This window comes from Crotalus tigris, unplaced genomic scaffold, assembly GCF_016545835.1.
Source record: "Crotalus tigris isolate CLP2741 ecotype Arizona unplaced genomic scaffold, ASM1654583v1 scf7180000018110.176419, whole genome shotgun sequence".
NCBI classification, from domain to species: domain Eukaryota; kingdom Metazoa; phylum Chordata; class Lepidosauria; order Squamata; family Viperidae; genus Crotalus; species Crotalus tigris.
Genome location: NW_024096830.1, coordinates 101323 through 119991, shown reverse-complemented (window position 1 = coordinate 119991; position 18669 = coordinate 101323). Strand labels below are relative to the sequence as shown.

Below are 18669 nucleotides of genomic sequence, written 5' to 3'. Positions count from 1 at the left end.
ATTGGAATTTGTTCAGATAACCTTCTACCGTGTCCTTATACTGATGTTGCTGCAGAGGACAGAGCTCATGCCTCAGCCTCTCATGAATCACACATAAAAACACAGATGGAGCTTTCATGCCCTCAAAGCTGCCATCTTGGACTTACATACCTAATACATCTTCTTCTGCCTGTTTCCCTCCCACCCAAAGTCATCCAGCCGGCTTTCATACATAAGGCTGGACTAGAACTCACAGTCTTCTGCTTTCTAGACAGGTACCTTAGCCATTACCAAACTGGCTCTCCCTAGAACCTTATCTTGGGTAGATATACTGACTACAATGTTGTGACAGAGTTTTATAGTTTTAAAGGATCCTTGATTGGGCTAGTATGGACATTTATCCCCAAACTGAATATTTCTCATAAATGTCAGGAACATTAAGCTCTACAATTTAATATGTAAAAGAGCAAAAGAATGAAAAAAATCATTGATTTTTTTGTACAAATAACTGCTTTAAAAACTGGAATAACACCCTGCTTCTGAAAATGAAGCACCCATGTTGGTTTATTTTGTGTCACTTCTGAAGCTTCCTTTGGCAATTCAGCAGCAGAAAGAGACTTAATTATAAAGAAAAAGAAGAAAAGAAGAAGAAATAGAGGTGACATGATAGCAGTATTTCAATATTTTAGAAGCTGACACAAAGAAGAGGGAGTCAAATTATTCTCCAAAGCACCAGATGGCAGGACAAGAAACAATGGCTGGAAACTAATCAAAAAGAGAAGCAACCTGGAATTAAGGAGAAAGTTCTTAACAGTGAGGACAATTAACCAGTGAAACAGCTTGCCTTCAAGAAATCATGGGTGCTCCATCACTGGAGATTTTTAAGAACAGACTGGACAGTCACTTGTCCGGGATGATACAGGTTCTTCTGCTTGAGGAGGGGGGCTGGACTAGAAGACCTCCAAGGTCCCTTCCAGCTCTAGTGTATTCTATTCTAATACAGTGCTCTGCAAGCTTCTTCTTTTTTCCATATAAAGCAGTGACTGCAGTTACTATTTGTTTCTCTGTTTCTTATAATGAACATTACACTGATTCATCTAAAATATGACAGGCACATTCTATTATTGCAATTGAATTACTGAAGGGAATTATCATCATATTATAATAATTCCTTGGGTGACTGGGATTATAGCATCTCTCGTGTCATTTTATGTAAAAAGATGTAGCCTGTGTATTTCCTCCTACAAGGCTCTTAAAGTAGCATACCTTGCTATTCAAGCATACCACAAAGCCAGATTAAAATAGTGTAAACAAGTTTGCAACCAAGGTAGACTTGGCAATAAATGGCAAATGTTAAAACATGAACCCATTCATCAATTTGTTTCCTTTAAGATGCAAAATAGAGAAGAGATCACCTTTCCATCTCTAAAGTCTGCTACTATTATATAAAAAAGGCTAATATTGGAATAACCAAAGGGCATTCCCTGTACAAAACCCACTGCACTGTTTCTACAATATAAGAAAAGGACAGACAGAGCTTGAGGCTAGAGTCAAGAGAGGAATCAGCCTGAAGTCGTTACGTTCCCACAAACATCTAAATCCAACCCCTCTTGAATTCCATTAACTCTTATCTAGCACCAATTTAGTGCTAATCGTTAGTTGACTAGATTCTTGTGTATATTCATGAACAGTAAATCAGCTTAATTGGAACTTAATGTGTGGTCCTGATTCTTTGAATCTGACAGTTTACAGTAGCTAGAATGTTCTATACAATGATGTTTTGTTACATACTATATAATACAGATTAGCCTCCACCTTTTTTATTTTTCTCTTTTGTTTTCCTACTTTTTTATCCCACTTTGCCAGTTAACTTTTTATGAGTTTTTTTTTGTTTATTTGTATATGCCACCCATCTCACCATCAAGCATCTCTGTGCTTATTTTTCACAATAAGATAAAATCCACAATATAAAATATTGAGACAATAAATATTAACATTAAAATAGCTAAGGAAGGACGCAACATACAAGGAGAGTCTTCTCTTAATCAATTAACTACCTCCTGTATGAAACACCCCATTGGAACACCAGGCCAATTGGCAGAGCCAGGTTTTTAGGCCCTTTTGGAAGGCCAAGGGGGTGGAGCAGATCTCACCTCAAGGGGCATGATATTCCAGAGGGCAGGAACCATGGTTAAAGGCTCTTCTCCAGGACCTAGCCAGCCAGAAGTCCTTGACTGACAGGGGCCATGGCACGCCCCTTCTGCCAGCACGAGTGGGATAGACCAATCCCATTGGGGTGAGAAGTAATACTAGAATTAGCAATATAGGTAATAAGAGCAGAATCTTGAAAGCTTCCCAGTGTTTTTATCAGCAGTTACTGCTTATTTTCTCAAAGATCATCTCTGGGTTTTGTTTTGTTTTTTACACTTCCACTGTATGCAATATAACTCAGTAAAGAAGTGAACCATTAAGAAGGACATCTAATCCTTGACCTTGTCTAGAATTAAAAGCTAAACAGGATTAGGTTTGGTTACTATACGGATAAGATTTTCCCAGTGAATTTCAAGATTGTAGATTACATTATCAGGGTGAAAAAAATCCCTGAAAACAATGGGTTCCTCAATATATTTTCATGTATATTTATTTTCAGATGTTCCCATTATTCCCTTTGGACAACATGAGTTACTCTCATCAATATGATAATTAACAATCTTCCAGTACTGATAGTTTGTCTATTTCTAGCCTCAGATCTCCAAGCATTGTGAATATTAATTTCTAAGCTGCTCATTAGCAAGCTAATCACTTGCAAGGTTAGCAAAGTTCTTACACTATTGCATGAGGATTTTGGCAGGTATCCCATCACATTTGGAATTTTCTTGCAAATAAGCATATCAATCATTCTGATGACTCTGGGTAGGAACACAAATATCTCATCTGGCTAAATAGATTATCATTTATAATAGCAATTGAAGCCAACGCCTCAGTAAAGACCACAGATGACTGAATGCCCATTTTTTTGTAATTGGAGAGTTTCAGCAGAAAGCCCATGTAGAGAGGCAAAATGAGCAAGATGGAGGATGGAGAGTCACAATGTAAGCCCCCTACCATAGGAATATCCATGTGATATTGACACTTGATGCTCCATCTATTGTTTTGCTGATGTCAATGCTCTAGTACAGGGGTATCAAACTGCCAGCCCACAGGCCGGATGCGTCATGCTGAAACTGCGCCCGCCCCATTGCCAGCAATGGAAAAAAGTCACAATACGTTGCGATATGTCATGTGATGTTGCAAGTTTGACACCCCTGCTGTAGCAGAATCTTATGGGAAATTTCAACCTTGAAAAATCTTTTGAATTCCTTGATTTTGTGTCAGCCCTTCAAAAGGTTTTCTTTCCTTCAGACCAGGAGACCAACGATCACTATAATTGTTATTGTTAATCTATAGTAACAGAATCTTGCAAGTCTGAATGTGCTTTCTCTCGGTGTCCTTTTATCTAAATGTGAACTAGAGTCGAGCTTACTTACTAGAGGCACTTACTCACATTACATTATACACAGTGGTGGGATTCAGCCAGTTCGCACCACTTCAGCAGAACCGGTAGATAATTTTTTGTTGCCCAGCCCAGAATGGACTTCTGGAAGCGGCATCCACACAGAGAACCAGTTGTTCACATATTTGAATCCCACCACTGATTACACATTACATTCTTATCCTCTGATTCATGGCCTTTTATCTGACCATTTTCCTGGTACCCATTCTTCCTCCTGTCCTCAGGGCCATTTCTTCTGCCTTGCAAGTAATAGTAATATTGTTTCCTATTCAGAATTCCTGGCTATCAACTCCTAGAATTCCACCTTTGCTTGGAATACCTGGCAAACTGACATCCCATATTTGTGAGCATATCAGTGGTTTGATTATAGCACTGCATCATTAAACTGAATAAAATTGTGAAAATTTATCAGACTGCCCATGAAGAGACAAATTGCATACTATATGGATATTTGCAGATTATTTAAGATATCTCAGGATGCTATATGGAAACAAATAAGTAAATTAAAAGGAAACAGTGATGATGCATTGTCTCTTTGGCTGAAGTGTATTCCTAGAAAGTGAACATCAAATATTGCACTTTCTGCTATAGCTAAGAGTTTGAAGAGGAACTATAATCAGGGGGTGCAGTCCTGGACTCAAAATAAGACAACAGATGGCTATGCATGATCACTAAATAACAATTATTTGACAAGAGGAAGATAAATGGGAGCAGGTTGCTGTATTCCCAGTAGCCCCACATGATATGTAGGATAACAGAGACTCAGCTGCATTTTATGTATATGTAAGATCAAGTGAGAATGTCAGATTTTGCTCAGCAAGGAACTGTATGAATAATAACTGGATAAGAGTAATGCTGATAGTGATTTATTAGTCTAACACATGGCTAAACAGAAATATTGGCATCATTAGGCAGCTGATTAACTTTTGATAAATTGGGTTGTCTGACTTTCCTGCCTATGTTCCCAATTATTTTAATTGTCTCATACACCTCTCCACTCAGAAAAAGTTCCAAAAAAAAATATCTCATGTTTTAGGCCCCAGTTTTTCATAATTGGAAGTGTTCTGTAATTGAAGCACCTGAGACACTAAATGTCCAGCTTTCTCATATCTTATATGTTCACAACATATTTAACTTGCTTACTGAATTACTACATATTAAATTATTGTAATTCAGCTGGCTGGCTGGTTGACAGCTTACAGCACACTAACACACACACGTCTCACAAGGGGTCAAAGTTAATATTAAGCACAGTATTTTTATCTGAGTGCTGCCATTTGGTCTTTTGCTGATCTGATTAACCACTCTGTATGCTCTGCAGAATATTCTCCAGTGAGGGCAGCTTTGTTTTCATATTCAACCATTTATTGAAGATCGGAATGATGTGACAAAGAGAGTGGCTCAAGTCCAGCTTACTATACAAATATGAGATCATTTGCTATTATCAGTGGCAACATACAACTACTGATACACCACTGGGGGGGGGAACAATATTAAAAACACACACAGTATTATTTTTTTTCCACTGGAGAGTTTATAATACTTCATGTACATTTTTTCAATGTTCTTTGCAGCTCCATCCTCAGAAGAGGATAAGGAGGGTGTCAACTTTTTGTCATTTGGATGAAAACAGGAAGCTTCCATGGATGCTCATGAAAAAAGACTCATATTACTGTCCATTTATTATATTACTGGTGGCAAGCTGATCTTAGATTGAACTTCTGAATTGCTCAAGTTTAGGTGGTGGTGATAGGCACTTGAAAGAATTGTTTGGGTTGTTCTATCAGAGGTTAGGCCTGTGCAAAGCTTCAAAGGAATACTTAGATGATGCTTTGAGGAAGCATTCTTTCAGTTCAATTTCTGAATAATCTGCCAACACTTAAACACAGTTTTCCCTTGTCATCGATTGTTGGCATCCTCCAGCACTTCCATAGCTGGAAAAGGCTTCTGCACTTGTTACCTAGATAATGGCAAAGCCAACAGAATGATTCAAATTATCTCATTGATACAAACTATAAGTGCTCTTCCCCACACAGAATTCCAGTTCTTATGCTTGGTTGAGATAATAATAATAATAATAATAATAATAATAATAATAACAACAACAACAACAACAACAACAACAATAACAATAATAGTAGTAAAGTTGGAAGGGACCTTGGAGGTCATCTAGTCCAACCCCCTGCTCAAGCAGGAAACCCTATACCATTTCAGACAAATGGTTGTCCAGTGTCTTCTTGAAAACTTCCAGTGTTGGAGCATTCACTGCTTCTGGAGGCAGGTTGTTCCACTGGTTAATTGTTCTAACTGTCAGGAAGTTTCTCCTTAGTTCTAGGTTGCTTCTCTCCTTGCTTAGTTTCCACCCGTTGCTTCTTGTCCTGCCTTCAGGCGCCTTGGAAAATAGCTTGACTCCCTCTTCTTTGTGGCAGCCCCTGAGATATTGGAACATTGCTATCATGTCCCCCCTCGTACTTCTCTTCACTAAACTAGACATACCCAATTCCAGCAGCCATTCCTTATATGCTTTAGCCTCCAGTCAGCTAATCATCTTTGTTTCTCTTCTCTGTACTCTTTCTAGAGTGTCAGCATCTTTTTTGCATCGCGGTGACCAAAACTGGATGCAGTATTCCAAGTGTGGCCTTACCAAGGCATTGTAAAGTAGTATTAACACTTCACATGATCTTGATTCTATCCCTCTGTTAATGCAACCACTGTGTTGGCCTTTTTGGCAGCTGCAGCACACTGCTGGCTCATATTTAGGTGATTGTCTACTAGAACTCCGAGGTCCCTCTCACAGTTACTGCTATTGAGCAAAGTACCCCCTATACTATACCTGTGCATTTGGTTTTTCTTGCCTAAATGTAGAACCTTGCTTTTTTCACTATTGAATTTCATTTTGTTAGATAGTGCCCAGTGTTCAAGTCTGTCCAGATCCTTCTGTATCTTAAGCCTATCTTCTAGAGTGTTGGCTATTCCTGCCAGCTTGGTGTTCTCTGCAAATTTGATGAGTTCCCCATCTATCCCCTCGTCTAAATCGTTGATATAGATGTTGAAGAGCACTGGGCCCAGAACTACATACTTCCCTCCATATAGATGTGGTTCCATTGAGGATCACATGCTGAGTACAGCACCCCACTACATACTTCCCTCCATATAGATGTGGTTCCATTGAGGACCACACGCTGAGTACGGCTGGTCAGCCAGCTATGGATCCATCTGGTGGTGATGCTGTTTACCCCACATTTTTCTATCTTGTCAAGTAGTAGGTTGTGATCTACTTTATCAAATGCCTTACTGAAGTCCAAGTAAATTATGTCCACAGCATTCCTCTGATCCACTAATTTTGTCACTTGGTCAAAGAATGCAATAAGGTTTGTCTGGCATGATCTATTTTTGACAAACCCATGTGGGCTTTTAGTAATGACTTTGTTTGCCTTGTTTGCTGATTCGTTGTTTGATTATCTTTTCCAGGATCTTCCCAGGTATTGAGGTCAGGCTGATAGGTCTGTAATTTCCTGGGTCCATTTTTTTTCCTTTGTTGAAGATGAGAACTACATCAGCTCTTTTCCAGTCCTTTGGTAGTTCCCCAGTGCTCCAAGATCTTTGAAAAATATAGTTCAGTGGTTCTGAGATCACATCTGCCAGTTCCTTGAGAACCTTGGGGTGTAATCCATCTGGTCCTGATCATTGCTCTTGCTACACTATTTTGAGCACTGCTGGTAACAGGATTCCCCTCCTTCAGAATTTTTTCCCCTAAATTCCAGACTGCAACTTACTGTTTATTTAATCCATCAGAACAACTTATGTCAGAGGCAATTGGCAATTTCTCTTGCTTCTGCAGATCATTTCCCCTCAACCTCTACCCCAGTGATTTGGTAAGCCATACCTAGAGCATGTTGAGAAGGAGAGGAGACAAGGAGTAAATCTTATTCCATAAATGAAAAAGTACTTAACATATATTATCTTGGACTTTTCATTGAGCAGTTTCCAGAAGTCTTAATTTTTAATGTTTCATGAGATATCCATAAGAGAAGTGGAAAAATGTTAGAGAGGTATATATTTAGAGAGTCAAGGAAACCAGACCTGGGAAATGTGACATAAATATCTCCAGTACATGAATCCTCCCTAGCTCTCAAAGCAGCCTTTTCCACTGTCAAAACATTCTTAATGTTATATAGTGTCTCCTTATACTTTATCTCTCCAGGCTAAACATATTCAGTTCTTTCAACCACATTACATAAAAACGTTGATGCTGGAACCCATGTGTTCCTGGCTACCCATCTATCGAGACCAACCTTTTCAAAATGTGGGCATCTAGGATTGCATTCGTTGTTAAAATATTTATCTTATATCCTTAGGGTTACCAAAACTCATGAGGTTGATAGTATTTTGTTCTACCCTGTTTTCAATCTCTTTCTGGCTGACTGAAATGTGTCCAACTTAGATTTATGGATTGTATATTTACCATCCTTTGAACTCGGTTAGCATTTTGTGATAGTCACAAAGCCATTCAGTTTATAAGTGCAGGATCAGCTTTTGTCATGAGTCTACCACTTTAATTCATCTTTGGTAGCTTCTGTACAAAGCAGCAAGAGAGCAAGAAATTCCAAAGATTTATCACAGTAATTAAACTTAAATAAAGGCAAAGACACAGTTTGTGGGTTTATTCAGGCAGGTATGTATGTGATAGATCAAGAACAACGAAGAGCTCAAAAGGAAGCAATTTCATTTCTAGGTAATAAATAGATGGTATCATCTTCTCCTACATGGAATATTCCAGTGCAACAAATAAATTGCTTTCATTAAAGACTTGCATGGAGGATTAATGAATATTGATAATAAGCTGTATGTGAAAATATACCATTTACTGTACACAGAAGGGGGGAGTATGGATATATGGGGCATAAGAAAAAATGTTATCCTTTTACTTCTACTGTAAGTGTCTCCCTACAATATGAAGTGCAGACGGACATTTTTCAGATTCACAAAAATAAATGTTTTTCACAAAGATAATCTATATTTTTGCATCAAAAAGAGCTGGGCTTCTAATTTATTGTACTGTAGTTCAAGGCGTGGTGATGGACAAGGGTTCACACACACTTCTCCCTTCCAGTAGGAACCTTATATAGCTGATCAATCACTTTCTAAATTTCAGCAGATCTTTATATTCCAATGCTTCCAAAACAAAGCTAAAGGCCTTTGACATTGTAGCCAGTTCTGATACCAGCAGGAAAGAACTCCATTGGACCACTGCTCTTGTTGTGTGAACATACAGATATAACCACAACTGAGCCCAAAATTTCCATTGCTAAGCAAAGCAGATGTTAATAGCAATAGCACTTATATACCGCTTCACAGGGCTTTACAGCTCTCTCTAAGCAGTTTACAGAGTCAGCACACTGCCCCCAACAATCTGGGCCTCATTTTACCAGCCTCAAAAATATGGAAGGCTGAGTCAACCTTGAGCTGGTGAGGATCAAATTCCTGGCAGGGGGAATGCAGATTAGCCTTAAAAACTACATTCTAATCACTGTGCCACTATATCTCTACAAGTGAGTTGTGCCCCTGTCATAAGTCCTTACCACACCCCTGGCTCCAACAAGACACAAGTCAGTGAGTTCACAGGTGGCTGGTTTTTATCATGGAACTTTCTGGCATGTGTTTAGTCACAGAAACAACAAACAAAGTTAGCGCTAGGAGCAATCACCCCCCAGCGCCTTACATATGCATTTCACAACCGGGGCCCCACCCACCTAACCAACAGTCGGTGTGCGGGGTGATAAGAGTAACCAGGCAGGATGCACTGCAGGCTCCCAGCCCCGTGTAGCTTCCCTGCACCAAACAGCTGCTCATTGGGCCACGCTGCAGGCTTCTAGCATCCTGGTGCTTCCCTGCACCAAACAACTGTTTGGTGGGCCAGCCCTGAAGCCAGTCAGCTGTTCGCTGGGAAGACTATGGAGATGACAGCCACACTGCCACACTCTGCCCTTCAATAGTCTAGCTAACGGGAAGAGCTGTCACCATTGGTCTTGTCACTGGCCTCCTCCGCTGTATCTGGACACCCCCAGGTACTGTCCTTGCCCCCCTCCCCCCTCCCATCAGTGTCAAGCCCACAGAGGCTTGACAACCCCATTTTATGATCTTTTTTGCCACAGTCGTTAGGTAAATCACTGCAGCTGTTATGTGAATCATGGAGTTGTTAAGCATATCTGACTTCCTCCATTGATTTTGCTTGTTACAAACCAGCTGGCAAGATTACAAATGGTGATCACATAACCCCAGAAAAGTACAATTGTCATAAATACATGCTAGTTGCCAAAGATTGTTCACATGACTTTGGGGGGATGCTGCGACAGTCATAAGTGTGAAAATGGATACTGTCCCTTTTTCCAGTGCCATTGTAACTTCAAATGATCACTAAACAAATGGTTGTGAGTCAGGAACTATCTGTACTTCTAACTACTAAATGTGTAGGTGATAACTTAGATTTGCCTCTTCAACAAAGAATTTTGCAAGTGCCTATTATGAAGTCTGCATGATTTTTGTTGTTGTTGTTGAGGCAAAGAAGCATTGTGATTTGCTCCAGAAAAGGCCCTTTTCCTCACTTCAAAGTCTCCACTTCAACTCAATTGTCACATACTGTGGGGATGCTGAGGAGTGATTGAAAACAGAGCAAACTGGAGTAGTTTGCTCACTCTCTTTTCTCTACAAAGTAAGGAACTCCTCGTTTCCTAAAGCAGCCTTGATGTGGCTCCTTGATTTAATTTTCATCACTGTAGAAATGCAGAAACTTACTGTAGAACTTCAGAAAGTTCTACAACACCACTGCTTTGGCCAAAACTTGGGTGTTTTAAGTTCAGTCAGAATTCTGTAGTAAATCTAAGACAAACACATCATCTGCCTGGCACAGGTTGATTTTTTATTTCCTGATCTGTTTTTCAGGTGACCAGAACTTCTTCTGTTTCCTATGGAGTATTAAGGTGCTTAAAATGATGATATTTGCCTTCCTTATAAGACGAGTCTACAGACAGAATTAAGTCAGCTTTTTTTTTTAATGAAAGACAAATTCAGAAATTATCATTTAATTTAGAAATAATGTTGAAAGAATTAAATGATACCATTCATCAATCTGAATTTTTAATAATACCTCTTTAAATTACAATATCTTCTTAAAATACCTTCTTAAATACCTTCTCTTCTATTAAGGAATACCTTATTGAAGTAGCAGAACAAGATTACTTATACACTGCCTGAGGAGAAAGGAAGTTTTCACTAACTAGGTTATGGGTATCAGAGAGAAAAATCCAAATTGCCCTCTAAATATTTGAGGATAATTTGATTATGATTAGAGGATATTTTTTCATATAGCTATTTAACATAAATACTTAAGGAAAGTCGAATTGGATAAATAGATTGTGGGCTGAAGTGAATTTTGAATTTTGGCAAATACTTACAATCCCTTCATGCATGTGTGATGGATGACTGACTTGGTCAATATTTCCTTGTTCACATAAGATCAACTAAAATATAGTTTGCATATAGAATGGAACAGACATCATAGATCATAAACCATACAGAGTTTTCATATCACTCAAAGCTTTTTTTCAGTTTTCACATCCTTGTCTTTCAGTGTTGGATTATCAAAGGATGACATCAAGTGGTGATGTGCATGCATGTGTGAAAAAACACCCATAATCATCCAAAAAAATGTTGGAATAGAATGCCATCTCCAAAGAAATAAGTAACTTCAAATACATTATGCAGAATTTTCAAAGATATGCCTGCAGGGACTGGAGATAACTATTGTTTCATGTGTTTATATTTTATGTTTTGTTATTTCAGTTCTACAACTTGATCCATTGAGTTCTTCTCAATGGTCAATAATAAATACTTTCAATATTAGACAAAATCAATTTCAAGAATTGATTGTATTTGGTATAATAATTATGAAGTTTGAATCTTTAAATTATCAGTAAGCTCTACTTGTGTATTTTGTTTGCATTTCCATGTCATTGCCATGCAACAAATATAAATTCAGAATCAAGACATACAGTTTTATCTTAATTTTAGCATCATGCAGATTTTGCTAACACAAACATTATGTGGCATCTCTGACTCATTCAAGTATATTGATTCAACCTAACCATTTGAAGAACAATTTCCTCCTCCTCCTCCTTCCCTAGAATTTCATAATTCATAATCCATCTTTTTATCAGATTTTCATGAGAATAACCTGGCAAACGTACATCAGATATTATAGTATAGCCTGGGAAATGATCTGATGGCTTCTTATAAGATTTATCTGAAAAAGATATTAAATAACAGTTTTCAAGGAATAAAAATGGATCTCCCAATTTATTTGTTTGTTATCAAAAGGAGGAGAAAGATGAGAATTCATTGTGGGGGGAGGAGTCACATCAAAGATATTTCAAAATAGAAAATTGAAACTTATTCCTAAGGAGGTCAGAGGCTATTCATAAAATGAAATGCCAATTCTGCTGTCACCATGATGCCTTAATCACTTCAACACCCAAAAGTTGTAAATAGCAGGGTTAACTGGCAGATAATGACTTCATCATAGCATTCCATGAGGATGCCAATTTACAATTAATTTTACCCTTCATGATTTTTCCCCTCCTGTATTTTTGATTACACTGTGGTGAATGCTAGAATAAGCTTCACTTTAAAGATTCCTTTCTGATATCTATAGGCGTGTGGTTTTTGGTGAACACCCTTGTCTGATCAGTGCAAATATGCTGACACTCTTTGAGATTAAAAATCTAGCAGATAGCTATCAAAGTATAATCTATGTATATACAGTAGCTGGGTATTTATTGAAATGAAAAGAAAAGAAGGTTATGCTCCATGAAGCTATTGTAACAGAATCCTGTAAGTCTGAATGTGCCTTGCCCCTCCCTGTTTTTATCTTTAAGAAATCTAGGGAGGGTCAACTCTGAGACACTTCCTCAAATTATATTTCTCTCCCAATTCAGATTTCTCTTGTCTGATCGTTGTCTTGGTTGCAGCTCTTCCTCCTATTTCTCAAGGTTATTCTTACTGGCCATTACAGATAATTAATGTCTCCATCCAAGGCTGAACAAGTGAAACATTTTGTGTTTTTGAACAGTAGCAGTGGGTTTTCTATTATAGAACCAACCTTGACATTTCTATATTTAGAGTCAGAAGTGACAAGTCTGTCAGGGAACTGGAGTGAGGCTGCCTGAGAGCTAATATTGGGTGTTAAAAGTTCAGCAACATGGAAACATCAAGAGGAGAAGCTGAGATAATAGAAATGGAAAATATGAATACAAACATGGATTGAAGCCTTTATGATAGCTCTAGCAAAAGACAGTCTTTAACAGCCTCTACCAGTTCTCTCCTTTTTGATTATTCTTCCAGTGTAGCTGTGGGGCAGACAGAATATGGAGAGAAGAAGGCTTCTAGTTCAGCATAAGGATACATGTGAGATCTCAATGAAATATATCCCAAACAAGACCTCTGCTTCAAATCCTGAAGGTGCTAGTAGTATTGAGAATATTAATTTCCCTGAAGGGTGGGCTGGTGTACAGAGGGGAGAGGGCAATCCTAGTGATGACAAATGACAACCATTATGAAATACTTAATGTATGATTGTCAGTTATTAATGACATCATTTGTGATTCAAAAATTTTATTAATTTTAACAAAGCATGAAATACAAAAAATATAAAGAAAGATGAAGGAAAAATAGGGAAGGAAAAGGGGAAGAGAGAAAAGTGTAGGGTAGAGGGGGGGAAAGGAAAAAAAAAGCTTTGATTTCCAACTCCTTTTGATGCAACATGAAAACTCAGCTTTTTACTTTTATATAATAGTATATACTAGCCATTTCTATAACACCAAACCTATCCAATCAGCAAAACCCAAAATCGAAGTTTCATTTTTTTTACTTCTAGCACAAAGTCCAAAAGCAGTTTCCAAGTAGAAACAAAATTAATTGTATTATTTTCTTTAATCAAAGTAGTCAATTTAGCCATCTCTGCTAATTCTATCAACTTTTGCAGCCATTCATCCATTGTGGAAATCACAGTCTCCTACTTCCATTTTTGTGCATAAAGTATTCTTTCTGCCGTTAGCATGTATAACATCAAAATCCCATTTTCCCCCCAAGGTTTTTATCCATTAGGCCTAAAAGAAAAGTCTTTGGTTTTATCTTTATGTTCACTTTAAGAATCCTACTCCATCGCAAGAGAAATACCTTTTGGTATGGAAAAGATGGATAAATTTTATACAATATAAGTATGATATAAAAAAATATTATTTAGCTTTTGAATAATTTATATTTAAAGTTTAAGATATTTCTTAGATATTTTTTTCTTTTTTTCTTCTTGTTCTTGTTTCTTTTCTCTTTCTCTTTCTGTTTTTTAAATACTGGTGTTAAAGTATTTTATGATTTGTTTAATTATTGTAACCAAATTTATTTGGTTTATTTGTGTTTAAAAATTTTTCTTTTAAATTTTAACTAAGCCTTTATGCAGCTCTGGGAAGGTTGGGGGAGGGTTGGGGTGGGTTGGGAGGGTTTGGGGAAGGGATTTTTTTTTTGTAAAATTTTAAAAATTTTCAATAAAAAAAAAAGAATCCTACTCCAATATATCTTTGCTTTATCACATGTCCATCATAAATGATAAAAAATTCCTTCTTTACATTTACAATGACAAATGCAATCATTTCCTTAATAATATCTGAAACAGCCTACAATCACCTACAGATTTCTAGCATCCTAATATGTGCACAGTTAGCCATACATGTTCTTTTTAGCTCATAGCACCCTGAATGTAGGAGAGAGAGCATAAATTCTCATTTCTTTCCCTTTGAGAAGGAGGAGGAGAAAGCTGGAGAAAGTGGAAGAATTGGGCATGTCTAGTTTAATGGAAAGAAGGGACTAGGGGTGATAGTAGTGTTTCAGTATCTAAGGGGTTTCCACAAAGAAGCACTCTACATGGGGCTATTCTTGAAAAGTATTCGGAGACTACAGTTGGTCCAGAATGCAGCCGCGCGAGTGATAGTGGGTGCTCCTCGATACACCCACATTACACCTATCCTCCGTGAGTTGCACTGGTTGCCTATTGGTCTCCGGGTCCAATTCAAGGTGTTGGTCATTACCTTTAAAGCCCTATATGGCTCAGGGCCAGGCTATTTGCGAGACTGCCTACTACCTCATAGTTCCCTACGTCCGGTTAGATCCCACAGGCTGGGCCTCCTTCAGGCCCTGTCGGCCAAGCAGGGCCATTTGGCGGGGCCGCGGAGGAGGGCCTTCTCTGTGATGGCGCCCACGCTTTGGAACCAGCTCCCCCCGGAGATTAGGACCGCTCCCACCCTGTTGGTCTTCCGTAAGCTACTTAAGACCTGGCTTTTCCGGCAGGCCTGGGGTTTATAAAACCTGACCCCTGGATGACTGTCTTTGTACTGTTTGTTTGTTATGTTTTATGTGTTTTTTTATTGTTAGCCGCCCAGAGTCCTTCGGGAGTGGGGCGGCTTATAAATTTTAAAAATAAAATAAATAAAATAAAGAGGGAGTGAAGCTATTTTCCAAATCGCCTGAAGGCAGGACAAGAAGCAACGGATGGAGACTAATCAAGGAGAGAAGCAACCCAGAACTAAGGAGAAACTTCCTGACAGAGCAATTAATCAGTGGAACAACCTGCCTCCAGAAGTTGTGAATGCTCCAACACTGGAAGTTTTTAGGAAGAGAGTGGACAACCATTGGTCTGAAATGATATAGGATTTCCTGCCTGAGCAAGAGGTTAGACTAGAAGACCTCCCAGATCCCTTCCAAGTCTATTATTCTGTTAGAATCTTCTGGGAGATGGAACAGGAGAAATGGAGTAATGAGGAAATGGAGGAAATGGAGGAAAAAAAATGAAAAAGAAATTGGAGAGGACAACAAAGAACCATTCTAACTCTCCCAGATGACTCTGAAGGGATTGTTAAAGAAAGAGAAAGAAATCAGATCTGGGAAAAAAATGCCAGAGATAGAAGGTCACCTAGCCAGTACAATGAGACATAGATCTATCTGTGTGATCACTAAGAGACAACAATGATTTGATGGCACATAATTAATCAATCAATAGCTCTCCTTTACTCAATTCTCAAAGTTGCATACATATACAATAGGTAATTGTACAAAATGCTTAGTCAGGTTCAAACTTCTAGTTAAGATAGAGAGAGAGATGGGAACTTGCAGGACAAAGAATTTGTTTTAATTAGTTTTAATTTAATTAATTAATTAATTAATTAATTAATTTAATCTCAGCTTTGTGTTTGACAGAAAATAAAGTTAAAACTAAAAGTCGCTTTAATGTGCTGATAAACATACACAGAGAGGGGGGGAGTGAGAAAGATCACATCCCACGGACCCATAAAAGTTGTGATAGCCTTACTACATAATTGTAATATTTGTATGATCTCATCATGGCACCTGTCCTCATCTTGCTGTCACTGAGAATTGTTATGGTTTTCTATGGACAAAGAGGGTTTTTTAGACATCCTTTCTGACATGTTTCTCAACCTCAGCAAGTTTAAGATGGGCAGACTTCAACTCCCAGAATTCCCCAGCCAGCTTTTCTGGAATTCTGGGAGTTGAAGTTCACCCATCTTAAACTTGCTGAGGTTGAGAAACACTGCTTAAGCTACTTATTCCAAAGAACAGCACTACTTTCCCTTGCTTTTATTAGTTATATCTTTGTTCACATGACTCTCTGATCACTAGCCAACCTATTTTGGCGCAGTTTGTTGGGCAAACTTAGCTGTACCTAGTTAACTATTGTGCACAGTCAGAAAGCTGAATTAACTGAATGAACCATTGTCAAGAATCAAGTTGAAGAGTAAATGTGCGTGGTCACCTGCTTTATTCCCATTTTGTGAGTGTTGGAAGTAAAAGGTGTATTATTAGTTTGGCTTCCTGACCTTCTGATGGGCTGAATGTAACCACGGTGATAGGAGGAGAAACTTTTGAGGCCAGTTATCCTTACTTTGGGGGAAGGGCATTAAAGATATAAATGGGAGGTAAATGTCATCCCTTTAGCACAGTGTTTCTCAACTTTAACAATTTTAAGGCAGGTGGACTTCAACTCCCAGAATTCCACAGCCAGCATTGCTGGCTGTGGAATTCTGGGAGTTGAAGTCCACCTGCCTTAAAATTGTCAAGGTTGAGAAACACTGCTTTTAGCAGGACTCTCCAAAATCCTACTGCCAGATTTTAATGGCAAAATGGCTGAATTTCCAAAATAATATTTTAGAACAATATCAGGTGGTAATAAGAATAGAGGAATTGCCTCTTAGAGGCCTCACATTTTTATTCCTAGCCTTAATTTTTCGGGCTGAATAAGGATGGGAGAGAAAAATTACACCACTCAAGCTTGATAACATAATCTCAGGGGTCCAGAGGACTGCAAATTGCTCAGTCCTTCTTTCTGTTCTGGAAATATGAGATGTGTTTTGCTTTTCTGTCATCGCCTGGAAGTAAAATTAAATACGGTGGTTTCATATGGCATTTAACATACGGTATAATATACTTCCAAGCTCTGTCCAGAAAAAGTCCATGCAATGTTAATATTAATTCCTTCTTAAGCATTTGGCATATTTTATTGCTTCCTGTTCAGCCTAGCTCAGTGATTAGTAATAAATTTCTCCATAACTAATCTTTAATCATTTAATTTTGATTCCTCACACCAGGAGTTAGTCAGATTGCAGAACACTGGAATCAAATGGAGATCTTATTTGGTGTAAAAATCGTTTATATCTACATGTCCTGAAAATATTTATCCATAGCTAAGCATGCATATTTTCCAAATTCATTAGAAATAATAATAATCAATAAACAAATGTCTTTGTAAAAAAAAAGCTTTCCCATAATTATTGAATATCTGTCTTGCTCCATGGAGAAAAGAACTGAAATTAGATATGTTCCCTTTTTTCAAACGTATGTAATTTGTTTTCTTAATTGGAGTGGTCTTGCCACAAGAGATTCAAAGTATCTGCCTCTTTATTTTACAGAGATCATCTATAGCTGGGTATTTAATGCATTCCCCTCCTTTGTGGCAGAAGATAGCAGGCGTTTCATCTCCCAGGAAACAGGCAACCTCTATATATCCAAGGTGCAACCATCAGACGTTGGGAGTTATATCTGCCTCGTGAAGAACACAGTGACAAATGCCAGGGTGCTTAGTCCTCCAACTCCATTAACACTTCGAACGGACGGTAAGTTAGCTATTTCTCAAAACTGAAATATACTGGAGTGGGGGAAAAGCTGTTTAGAAGTATAAGGGCTGTTGTCTATGGAGATTCTCAATCATCCAGGTCATGGTTGTCCTAAAGGACTAAAAGGGAACTGGACTTTCTTGATTTTTTTCCTGTGAAAGAGGAGTCAAAGAGGCCAACCATGTTAAAATTGAATAGTCCTCCCTTAACACATGGGGAGGGATACAACAACACCTATTTCCTGTTTCAAACACAGTCAGCAGATCCAGACAGGTTCCAAACCCATTTGCCCTCTAATTCAGGTGACTCTGAGGATACAGATAAACCCCCAAGTGGCCTCAATGACTCTCAGAGTACTATGACCAGATAACTGCAAAAAATATAAAATTCTTCCATTCCCCACCAGTCACTTAAAACTGAACAAGCTTCTCGGATGAGAAGCAAATCATTTTGACTATTATTTCTAAGCAAAATTAGAAAATGGTGTAGCATTGCAAAATTTTACTTACTTGGATGATTTTGAGAATGGAAGTAGAAAACCACATGGAAATTAGTAATAACTGATAGTTTTGATGGTTGCATCTTTCATTACCAGTTACTAAGGGAAGAGTTAAAGACTCATATCCTTGGGTGAGTTTTTGTTGAATACTGAATGCTGAGTGTTGCAGAATGCTGGACTAGACTGGCCTTTGGTCTAGTTTATGACTAATGCTTAGGAACAAGCATTAAACTGCAAGACTGCACATAAATTCAGATTCAAAAGCCAAAATTTGATTCAGATCTTGCATGGGTGTGCTTATAGTATTTTATAAACTCCCAGAGTTAGCTGGGCATAAAAAGGGTAAAAAATAAATCAGGGATTTGAAAGCTAAACCATACAATGAATGGTTGAGGGAGCTAGGT

General features: G+C 38.2%; 1 protein-coding gene across 1 annotated transcript in view; it reads left to right on the top strand.

Annotated features, from left to right (window-relative positions):
• Positions 1-18669, top strand: part of LOC120310071 (contactin-5-like) — a 166430-nt gene that overhangs the window by 50367 nt on the left and 97394 nt on the right. The window contains exon 4 of the mRNA XM_039348030.1: positions 17563-17766. Within this exon, the coding sequence (XP_039203964.1) occupies positions 17563-17766 (204 nt within the window). The remainder of the gene's footprint in view (positions 1-17562; positions 17767-18669) is intronic.